The 23,312-nt window shown below is 40.0% G+C and overlaps 1 protein-coding gene across 12 annotated transcripts in view; it reads left to right on the top strand.

The window, feature by feature from the left end:
- DMD (dystrophin) overlaps window positions 1-23,312 on the top strand; it is a 2,416,375-nt gene that overhangs the window by 2,379,235 nt on the left and 13,828 nt on the right. For all 12 annotated transcript variants that reach the window (XM_053581215.1, XM_053581214.1, XM_053581218.1 and 9 more), the window contains 3 exons: window positions 4,253-4,496; window positions 5,357-5,480; window positions 21,246-21,338. In XM_053581215.1, the coding sequence (XP_053437190.1) occupies window positions 4,253-4,496; window positions 5,357-5,480; window positions 21,246-21,338 (461 nt within the window). The remainder of the gene's footprint in view (window positions 1-4,252; window positions 4,497-5,356; window positions 5,481-21,245; window positions 21,339-23,312) is intronic.

The following is a 23,312-nucleotide window of genomic DNA, read 5'->3' as shown; positions in this document are numbered from 1 at the left end:
AGAGGTTTACCTTCTAAGTATATTTTAGAGGTTTATTTAGGGGTATAATTAAGGAGTTTCAGAAGAAGAATGGAGGAAATGGCATAGAAACAATATTTGAAGCTAAATAGCTGAGAATCTTCCAGAATTAAAGAAGGATGTGAGTCTTTAAGGAAATGGGCTCCCAAGAGAAATTTCAAACATCTGGGAAGGGAAGAAAGGCCTACATAAAGCAATTGGTATTCTTTGCAGCTCAGCTTTGAGAAGCCCTGGCTGATTAAAATGAGCCTTTTCTGTTTTTCACTGAAAAACACAAAAACAGAAATGCAATGTAAATACTAAGCCACGCTTTCTGAACAAAGGCACTTATAAATAACTCACAAAAGGAGAGTTTTGTGGACAGCGGGACCCGCAGGATCAAGAGACCCAAGGTGATCTCTCTGCAGCACCTTTGGTGAAGGAGGTGGGAAGACAGTAATTGCTTGTTGTACTATCCTGAAGTCCACATCTAAAAACAGTATTTTCAAAAGGAACATCAGATTTCTCACCAATCTGGTAGAAAGCAAAAACTTGAACAAGAATCTAGGTAAAAAAGTGTTGTCAATTGGAACATTTCATTGAAAGTAGTTTTAGACTGCCAGGGGAAAAAATTGAAGATAATTCCTATGAAATGAGACCTTGTGAACATTGGATGCTGTTTCGAGTTCACAGAAACATTTATCTGATTGCCAGTTAAGCGGTCAGAAATTGGATTTCATTAACGTGGACAACTACACAGATCCGTTCACACCCAGGGGACTAGTGTGCAAAATCTGACTGCAGCTAAACTTATTTTGATAAATCTTTTCTTATCACTGCTTTGTCAAAGCACATTGCTGTGAAAGAAACTGCACAACTATCCCAGAAGACTGATAGTGATAGGATGTCAACCACTACAGATAGGAGATTCTTTTCTATTCTCTAGATGAAAAGGATCATGCATTGATTTCCTGCATAACTTTAAATAAATTCCTTGGAAAGTTTGTAATGTTAAATACAGAGGAGAGCTCAAAACAAAGAAAAACCAAGAGTAAATTGGATTTTATTTCTGCTTCAATGTGGAGAGTGAACATTTTGAAACTGAACGTTTTGGAGGGCATGCCATCAATACCCCGTGGAATGTTCATTCCAGGCTTAGAACAAAAGAAAGTACTTCCCTAATAGGAAATCTGGTTGTGAGATTATTTTACTTTCTTTTCCCAGACTGAACAATGGGAAAACCCTTCATGTCTTTTCTCGTAGATATAGATCACCCATATTTGTAGATAAGAATTTCTCTCATCTGATAAAATATTTTCTGTAAACAGAAATCTGTCATATTATTTGGGTATTTATCATAACCAGAAGAAAACAGGAGTTCTAATCAGTCACTAAGTATCAAAATATCAGAAGTGTTCTCAACTAAAATTGTATTCTCATACTCTGGTTTCTCTTCAGATCGTATAAATCTTTCGCCTTTTACTAAAATTGTATTCTCAGTAATTTATAAAACATTTGGGACCGGTTGCATATACTAATGATGTTTGTTTATATTTCTTCGCGCATCAATCAGATAAAACCAAAAGAAAGTGGAATAGTCACAGAAATTTAAATGAAATAAAAAGTCATGGCAATAAACGTTATTAGGTATAAGAAGTGTACTGCATAAGAAATAATCCAAGAACAATCAAGATCTGCCACGCATCTAATTATAGAGGCCCCAGAATATATAAAGTGAATTATGACAGAATTAAAAGGGGAAACTAAAATTCCATAGTTATATTTCAACACTCTTAGAACAAAAATGGATAGGTACAAGGAATCAAAAAATTAGTAAGAAACAATTTGAACAACAAAATTAGCACACTCTCTATATTTAGAAACTCCGTCTTGCAAATGGGAAGATGCTTTTTCCCCAAACTTAATAAAGGTTTTTAGCAAGTAACTACAAACTAGGTCACAAAAAGAAGTGTTGCTAAATTTGAAAGGATCAGTATCGTATGGGTGTTCTCTGAGTAAAATACAATTAGATTGGAAATTTACATTAAAATCATAAGGGAAAAGTGGGAATAAACACACTCTTACACGACTACGGGTTAAATTTTAAAGCTCACAATAGGAATTTTTAAATGTAGGCAACTGAATTAAATCAAATGATATACACCCCCAAATTTGGTATATAATTAAAGTGGTACCAAGAAGAAAATGTATAACCCTATGTGTATTTATTAAAAAGCAGCAAACAATAAATGATCGAAGCATTCAACCTATAAAGCAAAAGGAAAAAAAAAACAGAGTAAAATACAAAACATGAGACCAGAAGCAGTAAGGAGCTTCACCACTTTCCTGGATGTGAAGATTCAATATTATGAACCTAGTTCTTCCAAGTTTAATTTATAAATTCAGTGTAAGTTACACCCAAAATTTCAACAAGGATTTTCATGAAATATACTAAAAGGGGTCAGAATAGCCAAGAAAATTTTGAAGAATGAAGTGAGGCCGGGAGGGCCTACCAGGCACCAGCAGATTTAAAGCTATAGCGTGGGAGCTGCACAGAGGTAGACAAACCAACAGAATAGAATAGAGAGCTCAGAAGCACACCTGTGTATTTATGGACACTTGATGTTTTGCAGAGGCATCTTTAGAAATCAATGGGAAATGGGATAATACGATGAATGGGGCTGGCTTAAGAGTTTAGCTATGGGGGAAAAGTAAAATTAGATCATATGTTCACAGCTAGTGTAAAAATAGATTCTAGGTAAAGTCTTACATGTGAAAAAATGTAACCTTTAAAATGTAGATATAAGGGAAGAGTTTCTTGAACAAAACATGAAAAGCAGAAAACCCGGAAGCATATGTTGAAATTTAAGTTTTTGGTACCACAGGATATCAGAACATTTCCCATGTACAGAACCGACCATGGCTACTCATCTAGAATATGTCCAGAACTTTTAATAAGAAAAAGCCAATCCAGCAGGAAAATGGGTAAAGAAAACATAAAAAGCCATTTAACATGAAAGAAGTTCAACCTCACCAGTAATCCAAGATTTGCAAACTAAAATGCACCCATCAGACTGGCTAAAACTTAAATGCCTGCTAACACCAAAAATTTGGTGACAAGGTAGCCAAATAGAAAACCACCTTCACTACTGGAGAGAGAAGAAATTGGTAAAACCACTTAGAGCAAGTTGGTGCCATGTAGCAAAATTAAAGATATTGCTAGGACCCAGCAATTACGCATCAAGATATATTCTGTAAAGAGTTTCTTAAACAGGTATCCAAGGAGACAGGTATAAGGAAGTTCACTGCATCGTTATTTTGTAATAGTGAAAAGTTGGAAACAACCTAAATGTCCATGGACAGGAGAATGTGGTTGGCATATTCAAGCAACAGAATAATACCTTACAGCAGTTAAAATAGCAACTATTATGTATTGACATGGATAAATCTCCAAAATGGTGTGGAAGGCAAAAAGCAACTCTTAGAACGGTATGTACATTCTTATGCATAAAGTTCTTAAATGTGAAGTTTAAGAACATGCAAAATAATGCTATTCAATTGAATCACATAAAAATGGCTGTTTTTATAGGTAAAAAACAGGCGACTATCAGCATCTTTATTAGTCTAACCTAATATTGGTGGATACATTCATGGTACTTATGGACATGGAATTCAGCATGGCATTATTTCCTTGGGGTGATGGCAAGAAGGGAATGGTGTGGTGTTGAGGAGGGCGCATGGGGAACTTTCACATTAAGTTGGTCATATTTTACTTAAAGATTTTCGAAGAAAATAATGGCAAATGGCATAGCAGGGGGGTGGGTACATGGGTATACATTCCTGTTGAAAATTATTTGCTAATTTTTTAAGCAAACCAAAGTGTTGACAGAGGTATAAAAATTTTATTCTCATTACATTATAAAGAAATGTTTACAAAATGATTAAATCCTTTGCTGCTTACTTATCTGAACATAGCACTCATGAGACTTTTATTATAACATAAAAATTTGAAAAGCATGGCTCTCCTCACACACCAGGCAAAAGCTTCAAATTTCGTCTTGTTCTTTTAGCACTGGTAAGATTGTCATCATTAAAACCATCCATTAGTGCCTCTCTTTTGCTTGCTGTTGTTTGCTGGTGATCAGATGCATCTATTTACCATATTATACAAAACTTGGTAATGATATTCAAGTTTCTTTTCTTCTTTTTCTTGTCTTTTTTTTTGTTTGTTTTGTTACTTCTTTGATGCCATCAGGAACCTGCAAGCAGAATACGATCGTCTAAAGCAGCAGCATGAACATAAAGGCCTGTCCCCACTGCCGTCCCCTCCTGAAATGATGCCCACCTCTCCGCAGAGTCCTCGGGATGCTGAGCTCATTGCTGAGGCCAAGCTACTGCGTCAACACAAAGGCCGCCTGGAAGCCAGGATGCAAATCCTGGAGGACCACAATAAACAGCTGGAGTCACAGTTACATAGGCTAAGGCAGCTGCTGGAACAAGTGAGGAGAGATGGGATATTTGCAAACATCTACTTCCCCCTCTTAAAACAGAATAAAAACACAGAACTCCCAGCCCTTTTTTTGTATGTGTAACAAGCATCAGTGCTTAAGTGCTTGGTATGTGCCTAGTAAAGTACAAGGTGTTACAGGATAGAAGAGGTGGAAAACTAGTGTTTTTTTATATTTGTTCAAGATGATTTCCTAGCAAAATGTTTTTTGTTTGACCAACTTGAAATACATGTTGGGAAAAATTGCCTAAAGATTTCCACTAGTTTTCTAAGAGTGAAAATTTTACCTGTTGAAATGATAACTCTCTTCAGTTGTATTTTCTGGTATACCTTTGATACCTTTTCCTTCTTATAATCCGCAACACACAACTTTTTAAGCCTCCATTGAAAACCTAGCAAGGTGTTACATTGCAATAGGCTGTATGTGGACATGGTTATGGCTTTCTGAGAATTTCAAACTTTGAGATATGTTCTATCTTGTTACTTAATATTTCACAAAAATATGGATTTTCCATTACATTTTGGAGATCTCACATGGTTTCACCAGTCTCAGATGACCTTCTAAATCTTTCAGCTGTTTAGTCTAATGATTTCTACTTCCATTCCACTGTACCTTTTAAGTTTTTCTCACAAGGGGACACAATTCAGATATAAAGACAATATCCATAGATCATGTCAACAGTGTAATAGTCCAGATTCAACAATCTTTGGAAGGTTTCTAAGTAGAGAAGGTCAAAATTTCTGAGTCCTGAGTATCTATAATACCTGTATTTTTCTATGTAATATTTTTATAGTTGTATATTTGAGTGTTTGGTATGAAAAAATAATTCTACTTCCTTTTGGATGCCTTAGCCCCAGGCAGAAGCCAAGGTGAATGGTACAACGGTGTCCTCTCCTTCTACCTCTCTACAGAGGTCAGACAGCAGTCAGCCCATGCTGCTTCGAGTGGTTGGCAGTCAAACTTCAGAATCCATGGGTAAGTGTCTTAACTACTCCCAGATTTTGTTATCTCAAGATCTAGTAATGGTAAAATGTTTGCTGAGAGGTTCAAATCATCGGCTAAAATATCTCATACCAGTTCTGGCCAGTGCACTGTCATAAATGTCTCAGAGAGGACACAGTGATGAGGAACGTAGTCCTGGCCTTCCAAGAGCCAGCCTTTCAGTGATTCATAACAGTGCAGAGTGGCATCAAAGTACTGTTCATTTTGGAAACCACGGAAGGCTTTACAACCATTTGATATTTTCTGTGAAGGGTTCCAAAAGATGGAGTAGGGACCAAACATAACTGGAAGAGGGAATAGTGCAAGTTGAAGGTGTAGGGCCAGGGTGGGAAATAGCCAATCGTCCACTTTAGTAGAAAGATAGGGTCCAAGCAGGAGAGAGGAGAAAATAAAGCTGCAAAGGAAAGTGGGAGTCACATTATAGTGACATGAATGTTGGACAGAAGTGTTTGACTCATTTTGGTGTCAAGGAGCCACTGAAAATCACATTCCAGGTAAGAAAGATCTAAAAAGAAATTTCTCAAAAGATACATTCTAGCAGCTGTATCTGGTCCGAAATAAGACTTTTTAATACATAGAAAGATCAGTTAAGAGGCAATTTCAAAGGCCAAGATATGTGAGTTGTGAGGGCCTGTGCTTGGGAGCTGTGGGAGGCAATGGCTGTGAGACTATTACCTGCAACAGATTGCCCATGGCCTGGAGACTGACTATAAAATGAGAGAGGAGAGGATTTTGTTGGAAGAAGACAGTGAAACTTTTGATTGGTGGACATGATGTTTTTGAGGAACCAACAGGTCTTCTAAGTCATGTCTGGAGAGAAGTTAAAATATAGGTCTATAACTGATCTAAGAGTGTGCAGGCTGGGGAGAGTTGAGACTGAGCTCCATAGGATTGACAGTGAAGGGTGTGAAGTGAGAGATCCGTGACATAGATCTGTACTTACTAGATCCAGTGCCTTAGGGAGATGGAGTAATGAAGGATGGAGAAGTAGGGATAGGCACAGAGAAGCTGTGTTCAAAAGGTCAAATGCCAAAGAGAACTCAATGGAAATGAAAGCAAATCAGTCCCTGGGATCACTGTCAGTGCATCAGGCACTTCTGAAAAAGCATTTTTAGCCAAGAGAATATAAGTTGGAGAACTATCTTTTCAATGAACTGAAAGACCAGGGAATTTCAAAAATGAGTTGAGGAATAAGGAAATTACTTTTTGAACATTACCAAGTAAAAAGAAGGTTTAGGCTCAGCACCTGTGGCTCAAGCGGCTAAGGTGCCAGCCACATACACCTGAGCTGGCAGGTTCAAATCCAGCCCAGGCCCGCCAAACAACAATGACGGCTACAACCAAAACAATAGCCGGGTGTTGTGGCGGGCGCCTGTAGTCCCAGCTACTTGGGAGGCTGAGGCAGGAGAATCGCTTGAGCCCAGGAGCAGGAGGTTGCTGTGAGCTGTGATGCCATAGCACTCTACCCAGGGCAACAGCTTGAGGCTCTGTCTCAAAAAAAAGAAGGGTTTAGGTAAAGTTAGATGTATTTATTGAAGAAATGGTCATCATGGACTGGTATCATTCTTCGGCAATGTTCTCTACCCAGGACTGGGTTCTGAGAAAGCCGGAGTTGGCGAGGCATAAATGATAAAAGGTCAAAATGAGCAAGGCATTTTACGGTGGCAATGAATGACTGCGACAGGGTTGCTAGCAGCTGCTTATTGTTTTTCCTTCTGTGCTAGACTAGACAATAGAGGGTTTTATGAACACCAGAGGCACTCAGTACATCCCCCTCATTTCTCTGTCTCTCTTAAGGCCTAGCACGAGTCAGCCCCATGCTCTAGCCTGCCTTTTCCCTGATTCCTAAAACTGGTTATACTTGACCTTGTCAATCTTACCTCACAGAAATGAAGACACCTGTAAGTTCTTGAGCTCTATTGCCTGGTGCTATGGTGTAGTCAGGAATTCCTTTCATACTTGAGATCTACCATGACAGTAGAATAAAGAGAGTTGGAGTGCCTAAGCAAAATGGATAGGACAGACAGGAAAAGTCAAGGGTGTAGTTTTATGGTGAAAGATTAAGAGATTACAGTCAGAAAAATTCAAAATTTGGACATCATGGAGGTAAAATGATTTCAAGCAATTCCTATATTTAAAATGTAGCCTCCTAGTGAGCTGCTGAAGTGTATACTGCTCCAGTGTGTACTACTCCAGTGTGCTGGAGATCATTGAAAGGCAAGGAGTGTGGGTTGTGCTGTTCATGAGGCCAGGGTGGGAAGGATCTTGAGGAAGGTGAATGAGGGCTCTGAGAGGTTAGCATTTCTTTTTTTTTTTTTTGAGACAGAGTCTCACTATGTTGCCCTAGGTAGAGTGTGTGGCGTCACAGCTCACAGCAGCCTCAAACTCTTGGGCTCAAGCGATTCTCTTGCCTTAGCCTCTCAAGTAGCTGGGACTACAGGTGCCCACCACAACGCCCGGCTATTTTTGGTTGCAAGTTGGAGAACTTCTATCTTTTCAATGAACTGAAAGAGCAGGGAATTGAGTTGAAGAATAAGGAAATTGCAGACACTTTTGGAACATTACCAAGTAAAAAGGAGGAATAAGGAAATTGCAGACATTTTTGGAACATTGTTTAGCTGGCCCAGGCCAGGTTTGAACCCGCCAACCTCAGTGCATGTGGCTGGTGGCGTAACCACTGTGCTACAGGTGCCAAGCCGGGGTTAGCATTTCTTTTTTTTTTTGTAGAGACAGAGTCTCACTTTATGGCCCTCGGTAGAGTGCCGTGCCATCACAGCTCACAGTAACCTCCAACTCCTGGGCTTAAGCAATTCTCCTGCCTCAGCCTCCCGAGTAGCTGGGACTACAGGCGCCCGCCACAACGCCCGGCTATTTTTTGGTTAGTTTGGCCGGGGCTGGGTTTGAACCCACCACCCTCGGTATGTGGGGCCGGCGCCTTACCGACTGAGCCACAGGCGCCGCCTAGGGTTAGCATTTCTAATGAAGGAGAGAAGGTGCTTGAAGCACATCTGATGAGGTTGGAGTAGTGGGCAGAGACACATCCTCTTCCAGAGAAGTTATACCTTGTGGGAAAGCCAGGTTTCGGTTCTTTTGTGAAGAAGAAACATTTGAAGTGGTTTTCCTGACTTGACTCCACCTCGGTGATTTTAGGGCAATCTCTGCGCGAGATTGTCTTTTCTCCACATGGGATGTGAATATAGTTAATGGACTGTTGGGACTCTAAATGACAGCACAGTGCCTAAAAAAATTGCATGCCCTTACAAAGTCTATAAATTCTGGAAATAACTGATCTTTAGAACCTCTGTTGTTTCCCACTTTAGGATTTTCCCCTTTTTTGAAAGTAAGTAAAGCGTAGGAAACTAAGGTGCATGTTTTAGTGGTGAGATTCAGAGCGCTGGGTGCTTAGAAACATTAATTATTTGGGGTGCTAATACTGGCAGCGAGGCAGCATGCCTGTTAATGCACTCAAATTAAAGTACACGTCAGGCTGTGGTCCTGATGATTTGTGGAGCCAAAATGATCTCAGCAGAACTGAATACCAGGACAGAAGTGCTATATTCCAGTGGCTGCACTGAGCAAAGAGATAACTTGCCAATATAAAATAAATAAGCTATGTTAAGTTTGTCCTTTGAAAGGAAAGACTGAATTCACAGGTACTTTTTTTTTTTTTTTTTTTTTTTTTAACTACATAAGCCAACTTCATCCAAGAAGGAAAAACCCAGCCATCTTGTTGAAGGATGCACTGTGCGTTCTCATGCTTTGAAGGTTTGAGATGTGATAAAGCTAGGATTTGCTAAACCCTATTCTGGATAGAGAGCTGCATTCTTTAAATGTACAACCCCAGTGATTTTCTTTTGGGTGAAATAGAAGAGAAGTCATGGTAGGTGATCTGTCTCAACAGTCTATGTTCTTCCTCAAATCACAGAACACTTACCACTGGTAAATCTCTGCGGATCACTTGTGTTCTAGACAATTCTTACTGAGACAGTGTGCTAATGAAGCCTACATTCTATTGCAAAGAAATAGAATTGGAAGAAATAAACAAAGAAATAGAAATTAGCAAAGTGTATCCTCTTTCGGCTTGCATGATCTACTTCCTAGCAACTCATTTCTCATGACTCTCTATACTTCCACCAGATTACTCTTTTTTTTTTGTTTGTTTTTGAGACAGAGTCTCAGTATGTCACCCTTGGTAGAATGCTGTGGCGTCACAGCTCACAGCAACCTCCAACTCTTAGGCTCAAGCGATTCTCTTGCCTCAGCCTCCCAAGTAGCTGGGACTACAGCTGCCCGCCATAATGCCCGGCTATTTTTTGGTTGGAGTTGTCATTGTTGTTTAGCAGGCCCAGGCTGGATTCAAATCCACCAGCCCCTGGTATATGTGTCTGGCACCCTAGCCCCTGAGCTACAGGTGCCGAGCCCAGATTACTCTTTTTAAAAGCATTTCGTATTATATTCATTTATTAGTTTCTTTTAAAAATTAAGTGGTTCCCCAGATAAATTTTTTTTTATTTTTAGGTTAATATGAGGGTACATATGATTAGGTTTTATATAAATTGCTTTCCTAAGGTTAAAGTCCACACTGTAGTTGTGTCCTTCACCCAGGAACTGTGCCATATACCCATGCAATGTGCCTGTTTGGTGGGAACTTACCCTACCCCTGTTTGGATTTTATTTACATTTTCTGTCCTGTGAGCATGTAGTAGGTAATCCACTAGTTTTAAATTGGTACTGAGTACGTATGATGATTTTTTTCCATTCTTGTGATATTTTGCCTAAGAGAATATTGTCCAAATCAGTACAGATTGTTTCAAAAGGTACAAAAATCTCTGTTTTGTTATGCCTGAATAGTATTCCGTGGTATACATATACCACAATTTATTAGTCCATGCACATGTTGAAGGGCACTTGGGTTGATTCCACGATGTAGGAATTGTGAGTGGTGCTGCTATAAACAGTCCACTGCAGATGTCCTTATGGTGAAATGTCTTTTTTCTTCTGGGTAGATACCTAGTAATGGGATTGCAGCACCAAATGGTAGGTCTACTTCTAGTTCTTTGAGGCCTCTCCATACTAAAAATAAATTTTATTGTGTACATTTGAGGATTACAGCAGAACAGTTCCCTAGATTTTTATTTAGAATGATTTCAAACTTATGGAAGCATTGCCGTTAATTCAGTATTTTACTACATTTGCTTTGCTTCTATTTATTTATACACTTTATGTGTTGTTAAATATGTCACACATATTTAGATTAGTATCTATATATCTACATGTTAGCATTATTTATATGTACTATATATGTTTTATGTGCATATCTATCATATTTTATGTTTGTATATAGCTTGATGATTAGTTTATTTTTACTGCACTGACCCATTCAATGATTATATTTCATACATAACGACACTTCACCTCTAAACATTCCAGCAGTATTTTCCAAGATGAAAGATATTCTCTAACATAATCACAATAAAATTGTCACACTGAGGAAATGAACACTGATACAATACTGTTTTCTAATATACAATTCCAATCCACATACCCCCCAATTCTACCAGTTAACATTCTTGATAGCTTTTTTGTTTTTTTGGTCATTCTAATGAAGGGTCACGCTTTGTATTTTTTGGTCATGTCTCTTTAAAATGTTTCAATCTAGAACACTTTCCCAGTCTCTTTACATCTTTCATGACACCTAAGTTTTAGAAGAAATCGGGCCAGATATTTTACAGAATGTTGCTCGATTGGAATTGCCAGCTGGTAGCCTCGTGGTTGGATTCAGGTTAGATGTTTTATGCCTGATTACCACATGGGTGATGTGATATCCTTCTCAGTGCATCATATCAAGCCTGTCCTGAAGATTCTCTCTCTATCCCTTCACTCTTCCTCACTTTTCCTGGCCACTCCTTCCTTTCATTCATTGGTTTTCTTCTGTGTTGATAATTCTAAGTCAAGATTTCCAGCCCAGCTGTCTCTCCTGGGCATCTTCTGGATAAAGCCAGGGATAAAAATATAACCCAGTCTGAAATCATGGTCAATCATCAGAAGATCTCTTGTAATTTTCCAATCTATACAAATACATTTTCTACACTTTCTTCCTTTTCCTACCTTCCTTAGCCATGTCCCACTACCACCAATACAATGACCAATGTTGATTTGTTTTGCTCATTGCAAAGGGAGAACTCTTCAATCCAGCTGCTTCTGCACAAATTTAGCCCTCATCATATTACCTGAACAGACAATTTGAATACTTTTCTTTCTTTTGTCCTTTCTTTCTTTCTTTCTCTCTTTCTCTCTCTCTCTTTCCTTTCTTTCTTTCTTTCTTTCTTTCTTTCTTTCTTTCTTTCTTTCTTTCTTTCTTTCTTTCTTTCTTTCTTTCTCTCTCTCTTTCCTTTCTTTCTTTCCTTTCTTTCTTTCTCTCTCTCTCTCTCTCTCTCTCTTTTCCTTCCTTCCTTCCTTCCTTCCTTCCTTCCCTTCCTTCCCTTCCTTCCTTCCTTCCTTGAGTCTCACTTGGTCACCTGTGGGTTAAGCACCCTGGGGTCATAGCTCATAGCAACCTCAAACTCTTGGGCTCAAGTGATCCTGTCTCAGCCTCCTGAGTATCTAGTTTTTCTATTTGTAGAGACAGGGTCTCACTTTGCTCAGGCTGGTCTAGAAATCCTGAGCTTGGGCAATCCACCTGCCTCAGCCTCTCAGACTGCTAAGATTACAAGTGTGAGCCACCAGGCTCGGCCTATGAATATTTTTCTAATTTTTTTCTCTGTCTTTGGTCTCTCTCCCTTTCCAAACCATCTTTCAGATGCTTCCAGTTACTCTCCCATCATTCAAACTGTATCCTGTTATTCCTCTCCTTAAGCATTTTATGACTCCTGCTTGTCTTCTGAATAAAGTCCAGACTTCTGGTTTTCTTTGGCCATGAACATGATATGTTCTTAACTTGAAATATACTATTCTTTCTTTTCCCTCAGTGGAGTTTTCCTTTGTGACTCAATCATGCCTTATATCTTGTAACTTATTCTGTTTTGTAGACAGGTCTTAATATTTTTTCTCCCTAGAACTTAAGCTTCTTAAGAACAGGACGCAAAGTCTTGCTCCATTGTCTTTACCATTTGAGCACCCTCTTTGCAACAAACATTCAGTAAATTGCTCATTGAATTAATGTTTTGGGAATCAAGCACCATACATTCTCATGGAGACACGGAACAATCCACACATTTAGGAAATTTAACTACTAATTTCATTATCTTTCACCACCATTCAAAACTGGCCAGCTTAGTAATCAGCAGCATTATTATACACCATAATATATTAAAGAAGTTACATGCAGCATTTATGTGTAAATTAGAAAGCATCTATCCTAAATCATAATGTAAAAAAGTAATTAAAGCTAAGTATTAGGTACTGGATAAAACTGGAGAAAGGCAGGAAAGACTTTAGTAAGGTAATAACATATCAAGTTGGAAATTGGGTTAAAATCCAAAGAAAAATATTGGGGAACATATTTGCTTATATACAGCCATCTTTTAGGAGAAAACAATTTCACATACATAGCTCCTTTCTTTTCTAGAGGGAAAAAATTTGTTTAAGTGCAGACAAAAATCACAAGAGTAAGGAATCTTTTGTTTATTCTGTATAGGCTGCATAGGTTCTGGCTAAAATCACTTTTTAAGCAGGTAGAACCATTATCAGCATTTGAATTAAGGGATAGGAAGCGAGTCAGATTGGATATCATCCCTTTAGGAAAGTCGGAAATGATCATAGATCTCAGAAGATGAAAAAACATTTTGCCATGGCAAGCTATTTCATTTCCTTTTTCTCAGACTAAATTGAGTCATCCCACTTTCTTTTTATTCTTTGTGGGTTTTTTTTAAAGGTAGAGTCTCATTTTGTCGCCCTCAGTAGAGTGCTATGGCGTCACAGCTCATAGCAACCTCCAGCTCTTGGGCTTAGGTAATCCCCTTGCCTCAGCCTCCCAAGTAGCTGGGGACTACAGGCGCCCACCACAAACCCCGGCTATTTTTTTGTTGTAGTTTGGCGAGTGTCGGGTTTGAACCCGCCACCCTCGGTATATGGGGCTGGCGCCCTATTCACTGAGCCACAGGTGCCGCCCTCACTTCTTTTTTCTTTACTTCAGCAGCGATTAAAGAAGACTGTCATGTTATGCTATACCAAGGTACTATTTAACTTTGTGTCTTTCCTTATTTTAGTAATTTTAAAAATATTTGGCTAATCTCTTTAGACCAACTTCAGGCAAGCCAAAAAGGCTATGCAGATAATAATCCAAAAGGAACTTTTATATGTGTTTGTGGGAATCACCCTGGAGTAGCATCAAGTTCAAGCGTTAGGGCCAGGTATGGTGACCCACATCTGTAATCCCAGCACTTGGGAGGCCGAGGCGGGTGGATTGCCTGAGCTTACAAGTTCAAGACCAGACTGATCAAGAGTGAGACCCCCGTCTCTAAAAAACAGCTGAGTGCTGTGGCAGGTGCCTTGTATTCCCAGCTACTTGGGAGGCTGAGGCCAAAGGATTGCTTGAACTCAAGAGTTTGAGGTTGCTGTGAGCTAAGACACCACGGCACTCTACCAAGGGTGACCAAGTAAGACTTTGTCTCAAAAAAAAAAAAAAAGAAAAATAGTGTTAATGTTAAAGAATTGTTATTAACTAACTTTAAAATCCCTCAAACAGTACATGTACTTCTGAGGGGGCAATGCATCAGTGAAAGAGGGATAAGAGATGGCCAATTCCTGTGTACACAATTGGGATTCAATAAATATTTTCTTGTTAAATAAATAAAAAGGCCATTGTGGTTATTTCTCTTTGTTTCTCTCTCAAGACTCTCTTGCTTCAGCCTCCCGAGTAGCTGGGACTACAGGCACCACAACGCCCGGCTATTTTTAGAGGCAGGGTCTCCCTCTAGCTCAGGATGGTCTCAAATTCGTGGGCTCAGGTGATCTGCCCATCTCCGCCTCCCAGAGTGCTGGAATTACAAGCATGAGCCACCGCACCTAGCCTGTTTGTTTGTTCTCGTCGTTTTTGAAAAGGCTTTTTAGGGGACAGGGGCTTGTGGCATAGGTTGTCAGCGTCAGGAACATTTTGGGGTTGCCTATTACATTGCAGCTATATAGCATATCATTAGACGGCCCGTATATATTGCATCTGGCTAGTTTGATGCCTTGAGGCAATATATCAGTCAGCTGTTGCAGTACAACAAATAACCACAAATATCTCACGTTGCATTTTTCTCACTCGTGCATCTGTTGGTTTTCTGGATTTTGCTGGCACTCCTCTGGGCTTGACTCCAGGTTGTGGGTTGGTTTCAAGTCTGTTCCATATTCTTCCATCCATCCTCCTTGGACCAGCACACTATCTGGGCCATGTGCTGCTGCTTTTCTTTCCTTTTGTTTTTTTCCATTGCGTGATCATAGCACGTAGCAACCTCAAATTTCTGGGCTCAAGCGATCTTTTTGTCTCAGCTTCCCAAGTAGCTGGGACTATAGGCATGCACCACCATGCCTGGCTAGTTTTTTTCTAATTTTTAATAGAGACAGGGTCTCACTCTTGCTCAGGCTGGTCTGGAACTCAGGCAATCCACCCAACTTGGCCTCCCAGAGTGCTAGGTTTACAGGTGTAAGCCCAGCTTGAGCCATGTGCTTCTTAAAGACACATAAACACAAGAAAGCAAAGCCAACCACTCAAGAACATTTCAAGCCTCTACTGCTAATGTTCTTTTGGCCAAAGCAGGTCACATGATCAAGTCCAAATTACTAAGCCCGGGAAGTACTCTTCTTCCAACCCTTGGTTAATTGACTCTGCCTTTTTGCTATACTTCGGACAAGCCAATCCCTTCCCCTCTCAGGATCTTTTGCACTTACTGATCCCTCTATCTGGAGCACTTTTCCCTCAAATATCTGTGCAATTCATACCTGAAATCTTCAAAGTTTTTGTTCATCTACACTTCATCAAGAAGACTTACTAGACTCCCCTTTGGTGGCTCTTGTTCATTGCCCCTTGCAGACCCTCTCCTGAGAGTGTGTAGTACCAGTCAACAAACCTGTAGAGTTTACTTGTTTTATTTGTTTACCCTGTGTGCCTCCTTAAGAATGTGAGTTTCCCCAGGAATGGATTAACAAATAGTGGTCCATGCACACCGTGGAACTATTCAGCCATAAAAAGATGGTGACTTCACATCTTTTGTGTTAACCTGCATGGAATTGAAACGCTTTTTTTTTTTTTTTTTTTGAGACAGAGTCTCACTATGTTGCCCTCGGTAGAGTGCTGTGGCATAATAGCTCACAGCAACCTCAAACTCTTGGGCTTAAGTGGTTCTCTTGCCTCAGCCTCCCAAGTAGCTGGGACTACAGGCACCCACCACAACGCCCGACTATTTTTTGTTGCAGTTGTCATTATTGTTTAGCTGGCCCGGGCTAAGTTCTGCCACCCTTGTTGCATGTGGCTAGCCCCGTAACCGAGCCAAAACACATTCTGCTTAGCAAATGGAAAGCAACTATCAGATACACTCAATACTAATATGTAGCCAGTAGATGAACTACTTCATGCCCACATAGGAGAAAAACTCATTTCAATTGGAGTTGGGGACGGGGGTAATGGGGTAGGGAAGGGGGTTGGGGTACTCTCACTGAATGGGCACCTGGTGGGGGTGTTTGGCACACCTTTTGTGTGTCAGATGTAACCACAAGAGGGACTCTGACAAAATCAAATATTTTCACCTGATTGTTTATACCCTCACATTAACCTGAAATAAATTTACTTTTCTGGGGAAAAAAAAAAATGAGTTTCATGCAGTGCCTGTGGCTCGGTGAGTAGGGCACCAGCTCCATATACTAAGGGTGGCGGGTTCAAACCTGGCCCTGGCCAAATTGCAACAAAAAAATAGCCGGGCATTGTGGTGGGCACCTGTAGACCCAGCTACTCGGGAGGCTGAGGCAAGAGAATCGCTTAAGCCCAAGAGCTGGAGGTTGCTGTGAGCTGTGACGCTACAGCACTCTACCGAGAGTGACAAAGTGAGACTGTCTCTAAAAAAATAATATAAAAAAGAATGAATTTCGTGGAGGCAGGAATTTTTGTTTATTTACTATTATAATCTCATCATTCGAAACAGTGTCTGGCATACAGTTGGCTTTTAATAGACATTTGAAGTAATTAATCTTACTCTTTTGAATTTTTGTGGATTTTTTAAAGGCATTTTAAGAAATCTGGCTAAGTCTTGAATAGTACGATAGTGTTACTTTACCTTCAGGTTTCATTTAGCTGTTTTAACTTGTCCATTATAATCTGACACAGAAAATATTAGGTATCAAGCTTTTTTTTTTTTTTTTGAGAGTCTCACTTTACCACCCTCAGTAGAGTGCTGTAGCATCACAGCTCACAGCAACCTCCAGCTCTTGAGCTTAGGCGATTCTCTTGCCTCAGCCTCCTGAGGAGTTGGGACTACAGGCGCCCGCCACAACGCCCAGCTATTCCTTTGTTGCAGTTTGGCCAGGACCAGGTTCGAACCTGCCACCCTCAGTATATGGGGCCAGCACCCCACTCACTGAGCCACAGGCACCACCCAGCATCAAGCATTTTTTTGTGAGTGAAACTTGTACTCAGGCATATTTGTAATAAGTCTGATTTCAATCCTTCAAAAGAGGTGATTTAAACACATTTTGAGAAAAAGAAAACAAGGTTATACCTTACTTATTTTTTACTACCTAAAATGTAATAGATACTCAAAGAGTGTCTGAATGGATACAATTATCACTGCCTTGAAAGTTTTCCATTAAGACAAATAAGCCAATTTTACATTTGTACTTGAACACTCATATTTGAGACTAACCAATACTTTATTTGTACACATGAGCTTGGCTGACATCATTGGGTTTATAGTATTTTACAATTTGATCTTTGAAATAATTCAGGAACAGGAATGTCAGTCCCTTCATTGAACTGTACCTGAATCTTAACACAGTACAATTGAGTTCCTTGACCTCCAGTGTGATGTAATTAAACTGTCAGAAATATTAACATCAGTGCTCATAACTGTTTCTGTTCTAATTTATTGTGTAAGGCATACAGTCACTAAAGTGGACTTATTGCCATTAAAAATGCCTCATGTTTCCCAATTCAGCAAACATTTGCATCACTAGTGGGATAGAAATATGTAATTGGCCCTGTAGTTGTCAGGATTCTGTTCCTCCCAGTAGTAGTAGTTCATTCATTTTGTCACCAGATAATGGTAGTTTAAAACCACAGGAAAAAAGAAACTAAAAAGGCTAAATTTCCCCTTTTTTGCAAAGGCATAAACTTGAGCAAGGTGTGTATGTGTGTACAAAGAGGGAGGGAGAAAAAGAGAGAGATTGTAACTCTTCTACTTTGGGACCTTAATTCTTCAGCACCCATTTTCTGTACTTAGTATTTCAAAGAAGTTTCCTGAGGTATGTTACCATGAGACTTGCATAATCAGAGGCTTGTTATCTACCCTAGGTTCTTAACCCTCCATTCTAATAATGACATGCAGCCTCTCATCCACCTAGGATGCGATTTCGTTTTAATGATTAGAATTGGTAAGTGATTCTTTTAGCTTGTGCTTTAAAAAGCAAGGATGAAAACGTAGAAATAAATGCAGGATTATAATTACAGATGAAAATCCAAGTAGCATAAACCGAAGGAAATGACAAGCATATTTAAATCATTTAGTCACTGGCTTCGCAGGCATTTCTGAGTCAGATGTGAACCTGAGCTTCTTCCCTAATGAAGTTCATTATTGTTAACTTGCTGAAGCAAGGTCTTCTTTTAGGCAGAAGTGACAATGAGCTGAACAAATGGAACTTGAAAAGCAGTTACTTGGAAGATAGAGCATTATGAAAAATTAGTTTCAAAAGACATTTAAAGTTGAAATTAATTTTGTTTGTGCCTATAAAATTCCCCCCCAACTGTAAATGCTACTTGAAGTGTATTTCTTTTACCCACAAATAAATAATAGTGACACAGATCCACAAAATGTACAAGGAGACTCCCATTCCCAGTGAAGATCATCTATCCCTAAACTCCTTTCAAAGGCTTCCAAATCATCATTATCATCTCACATTAAAAAAGAAAAAATTCTCAAAAATTAAAAGTAGGGGCCGGGCATGATGGCTCATACCTGTAAAACCTAGCACTCTGGGAGGCTGAGGCAGAGGCAAGTGGATTGACTGAGCTCAGGAGTTCAAGCCCAGCCTGAGCAAAAGCAAGACCCAGTCTCTAAAAATAGCCAGGTGTTGTGGTGGGCACCTGTGGTCCCAGTTCCTTAGGAGGCTGAGACAAGAGAATCACTTGAGCCCAAGAGTTCGAGGTTGCTGTGAGCAATGATGGCATAGCACTCTACCGAGGGCGACAAAATGAGAACTGACTCAAAAAACAAAAAAATTAAAAATAAACATTTCCTCTTTATGAAACTTCAAGACGTCATTATGGTAAAGTACTCCCAAGTAACAGAGAGAGAAGAACACAACTTTACAGTAAACCCCATTTCTACAGTTTTTAGAATATTAATATTTCATTACTTGTATAGGTCCCATAATACTTGTATTTTTTTTTTTTTTTTGCAGTTTTTGGCCGGGGCCTGGTTTGAACCCACCACCTCCAGTATATGGGGCCAGCGCCCTACCCCTTTGAGCCACAGCTGCCACCCAATACTTGTATTTCTATTATACTGGACGTTAAAAGTACTTGACTTTTATTTGTATTTTTGGTTAAATACCAAAGAAAGAGTAAAAAAAAAAAGACCTCAGTGTCTTCTTACTCTCATGATGGGAATGTAAAATGTCACATTCTTATTTTGTTGTTGAGGCACACTGCAAGTGTGCCATGATTGTTTTATTACAGAGAAAAAAGTCTGACATTCGTTAACAGGGCATAAGAAAAGAAGGTTTGTCGACTTTTTATTTTTTATTGCCACATAATACTTGAGCATATTTATAGGGGCACATGTGATATTTTGTTACGTGCAAAGAGTATATAATGCTAAAGTCAGGGTTATTGGGGTATATCCATCACCTCCAGTGTTTATTATTTCTATCTAGTGCAAACATTTCAAGTCCTCTATTCTGGTCAACTTCATCTTAACTTCTGAATAGATACATGGTTTTCTTTTCCAAAGATAACGACATAGATAAATTAGTGTGTGGGATTCTTCTTCCCTTTAAGAAATTGCTTCCTGGGCAGCACCTGTAGCTCAGAGGAGTAGGGCGCTGGCCCCATATACAGAGGTGGTGGGTTCAAACCCGGCCCTGGCCAAAAAAAATCTGCAAAAAAAAAAATAATAATAAAAGAAATTGTTTCCTAGTATCACAAAAATGGAAAAGCAAGTATCCAGTGTACTCAGTACAAATATAAAGTCAGTAGACAATCTAATAAGAAAAAACCACATAAGAGAAAAACTCAGGCTGAGCACAGTGGCTTATGCCTGTAATCCTAGCACTCTGGAAGGCCAAGGCCAGTGGATTGCCTGAGCTCACAGATTCAAGACCAGCCTAAGCAAGTTTGAGACCCCATCTCTAAAAAATAGCCAGGCATTGTGGCAGGCACCTGTAATCCCAACTACCCAGGAGGCTGATGTAAGAGAATAAATAGCTTGAGCCCAAGAGTTTGAGGTTGCTGTGAGCTATGACACTGTACCGAGGGTGACAAAATGAGACTCTGTCTCAAAAAAAAAAAAAAAAAAAAGAGAGAGGGAAACTCAGTTCATTGGGGTGGGACACAATTATAAGAGGGACTTTAACCCCCCCAAAAATATATCAATTCTAGTTGGGGGAAGGGAGAACGAGGGAAGGGAGGGATTGGTTTGCTCCCACTTAATGGGTGCAATGTAGGGTGTATGGCACACCTTTTGGGTGTGGGACACAACTATGAGAGGGCCTCTACATAACAGATGCAACTATTATAACCTAGTTGTATGTACCCTCACATCAAACTGAAATTTAAAAAAAAAATTAAAACATAAAACCTCATAATGGCCAGGCTCAGTGGCCAGTGGACCACACCTGTAATCCTAGCACTCTGGGAGGCCAAGGCGGGTAGATTGCTTGAGCTCACAAGTTCAAGACCAACTGAAGCAAAAGTGAGACCGTTTCTATTAGAAATAGGGAGAAAAAAAAAAAAAAAAAACCTGAAGCAAGAGGATTGCTTGAGGCCAAGAGTTTGAGGTTGCTGTGAGCTGTGACACCATGGCACTGTACCCAGGGCAACAGCTTGAGACTCTGTCTCAAAAACAGAAAGGAAAAGAGGGTGGCGCCTGTGGCTCAGTGAGTAGGGCGCCGGCCCCATATGCCCAGGGTGGCGGGTTCAAACCCAGCCCCGGCCAAACTGCAACAAAAAATAGCCGGGCGTTGTGGCGGGCGCCTGTAGTCCCAGCTGCTTGGGAGGCTGAGGCAAGAGAATCGCGTAAGCCCAAGAGTTAGAGGTTGCTGTGAGCCGTGTGACGCCACGGCACTCTACCCGAGGGCAGTACAGTGAGACTCTGTCTCTACAAAAAAAAAAAAAAAAAAAAGGAAAAGAAAACCTCATAAAATAAACTTTAATAATATAAAAAAAAGTGTTCTTCCCTAATTATTAAGGGTTTTTTTGTTATTTTTTTAACTTATTTGTGAGCAAGTGAAATGAATTTATAATGGTTTTTTAAATGTACTTGTGGCCCTTTTCTCTACTACATTTTACATAAGAGTAATTTGCCACTATCTGATTTTGCTTTTATTAAGGCGAGGAAGATCTTCTCAGTCCTCCTCAAGACACAAGCACAGGGTTAGAGGAGGTGATGGAGCAACTCAACAACTCCTTCCCTAGTTCGAGAGGTAAGCTCCAGTACCTGGGAGGGACTCAGACTTCCTGGGATTAGTCCCCTCACTTTTCATACGCAACTGATGTATTTTCCGTATGAAAGTCAACAGGTGCTATCAGAATGCCAATTTGGGTCCATAGTGAGATTTTATTTTTTGATGTGAATTCCTACTTTGAAGTATTTTGGTTTGAATACCTATGAAATCAAGATGTCTCCAGAAATAAGTATAGCACCTTATATTTATCAAGTATTTTACTTACTTCATGCATTAGTCTGAAGAGTTAATTATATGACTGTGCCTTGTGCTGAAAAGCAATTATTATGTGACTTTTACCGACAGGAAATTAGTGCTCCAGTAGTGCCTGTGTCAGGGACACGTGGCTATTATGTGCTACAGCAAGGCCTAGAACATGCCTACCAGGTGGTGGTGGGAATTCTGAGTTGCAATCTAATCTTTTTATACTTAAAAATTGTATCATATTCCATCATTAAATGCAAAAACAATCAGATCTTCATAGACTTTTTTTTTTTAACCTTCATACATGAAATACAGGCTTTGCAAAGAAAGACGTTATTATTTTTCCTTCTATCACTCTGACCTTATGCCTTTCTCTCCTCAAACAAAGGCAGCATTTAAAACCTTTCCCCCCACCCCAGATCTTCCCTTTACCCTGCAGGAGCATGTTTTGCTTCATCCAAGGAGATATTTTGCTGCTCTTGTTAGTTTCCTAGAACATTCATTTTAGGTTATTTCCCTCGAATAAAACAAAGTCACCGTCCCACCTCCCTTCAGTAAATAAAAAGACTGGTGGCAGTCACCTGTGATCAAACAGAGGGAAAGCCCAATGAAACAAAGGGGGAAAAGCACGAGGCTTTGTCGCCAGTGATTGGCACCCCTAATGGACAGCCTGCAAAGGACGAAGGACGGGCAGCAGGAAATTTGGGCTATTTGTTCCTCGCCATAAGGGCAATGAGGAGGGTGTTTTGAGTAGTGTGTTTTTCCTATCTTTTTGTTCAGTGTCAGTTAACAATGGCCATTTCCTAGCTATTTGATGTGTGAGTGAGCGTTGTGCAGTGCACATTAAAAGCAATAATGTTCTGGTAGAGCGTTGCTAAGGAACCGTCAGGGGAAGCTAATTTTAAATGTCTGCACCAGCCATCTTTTCAGTGCTGAGCGCCTCTGATGTGTTGATTTTAACAGATAAAAGTCTTATCTGTCTTCCACCCACCTCCACACCCCCACCCCCATCCTGACTGTCTTAGAGTCCTCTCCCTAGGTGTCATATTTGATAATCAGAAGGCCATATACATACAGGCTTGGCAGAATCAAATGCTCTCACCTTCATCCCCCTTACTCTGTCCTGTCAGCGTTTCCTAGTACCTACTACGTGCCAGTAGAGGTACTAGGGACACAAAGAAAAAGTGACAAGTTCCGTGCCTTCAGGGTACTTACGGTCTGTTGGGGATGCAGAAGTCCAAAGAAATTCCACACACAATACAGTGATAAGATTGCTGTATGATCCTGTACCCTTAAACTGGTGGCTTGTTTACCTGCTCTGTGGGAAGTTAGTGGCAGCTCTTTTGGCACCCTGGGCTTCCACGTGGAACAACAGGAGGAGAGCAGAGAAGCTGCAGCAAGGCCTTGCCTCCCTAGATTCTTTTTTGTCCTGTATCTCTGGTCCACCCTAATTAGCTTTAAGGATTTTGCCCCGTCTCCCTGCACACACCCCTTTAGAATCCTTAAAGCTAAATATCACATGGGTATGGAAGAAGCTTCCTGGAAGACTCGAAATGTCCCTCCTCTGATATGGTATTTAGCGGTTAGCATCTCTGATATTGATTTACTCACTTGTATAGAAATTTGGGAAACTCTAATCAGGACACCTGCATAGTGTTTCCTAAATCAATGCTTATGAAGCATATCATCCCCTCAGTGGTGATTTGAGTTCTCAAATATGGGCTAAGGAGGCCTCCTTGTCTGTGGTAC

The sequence above is a fragment of the Nycticebus coucang genome, chromosome X, assembly GCF_027406575.1.
Source record: "Nycticebus coucang isolate mNycCou1 chromosome X, mNycCou1.pri, whole genome shotgun sequence".
NCBI classification, from domain to species: Eukaryota; Metazoa; Chordata; class Mammalia; order Primates; family Lorisidae; genus Nycticebus; species Nycticebus coucang.
This window is presented reverse-complemented; position numbering and strand designations above follow the sequence as displayed.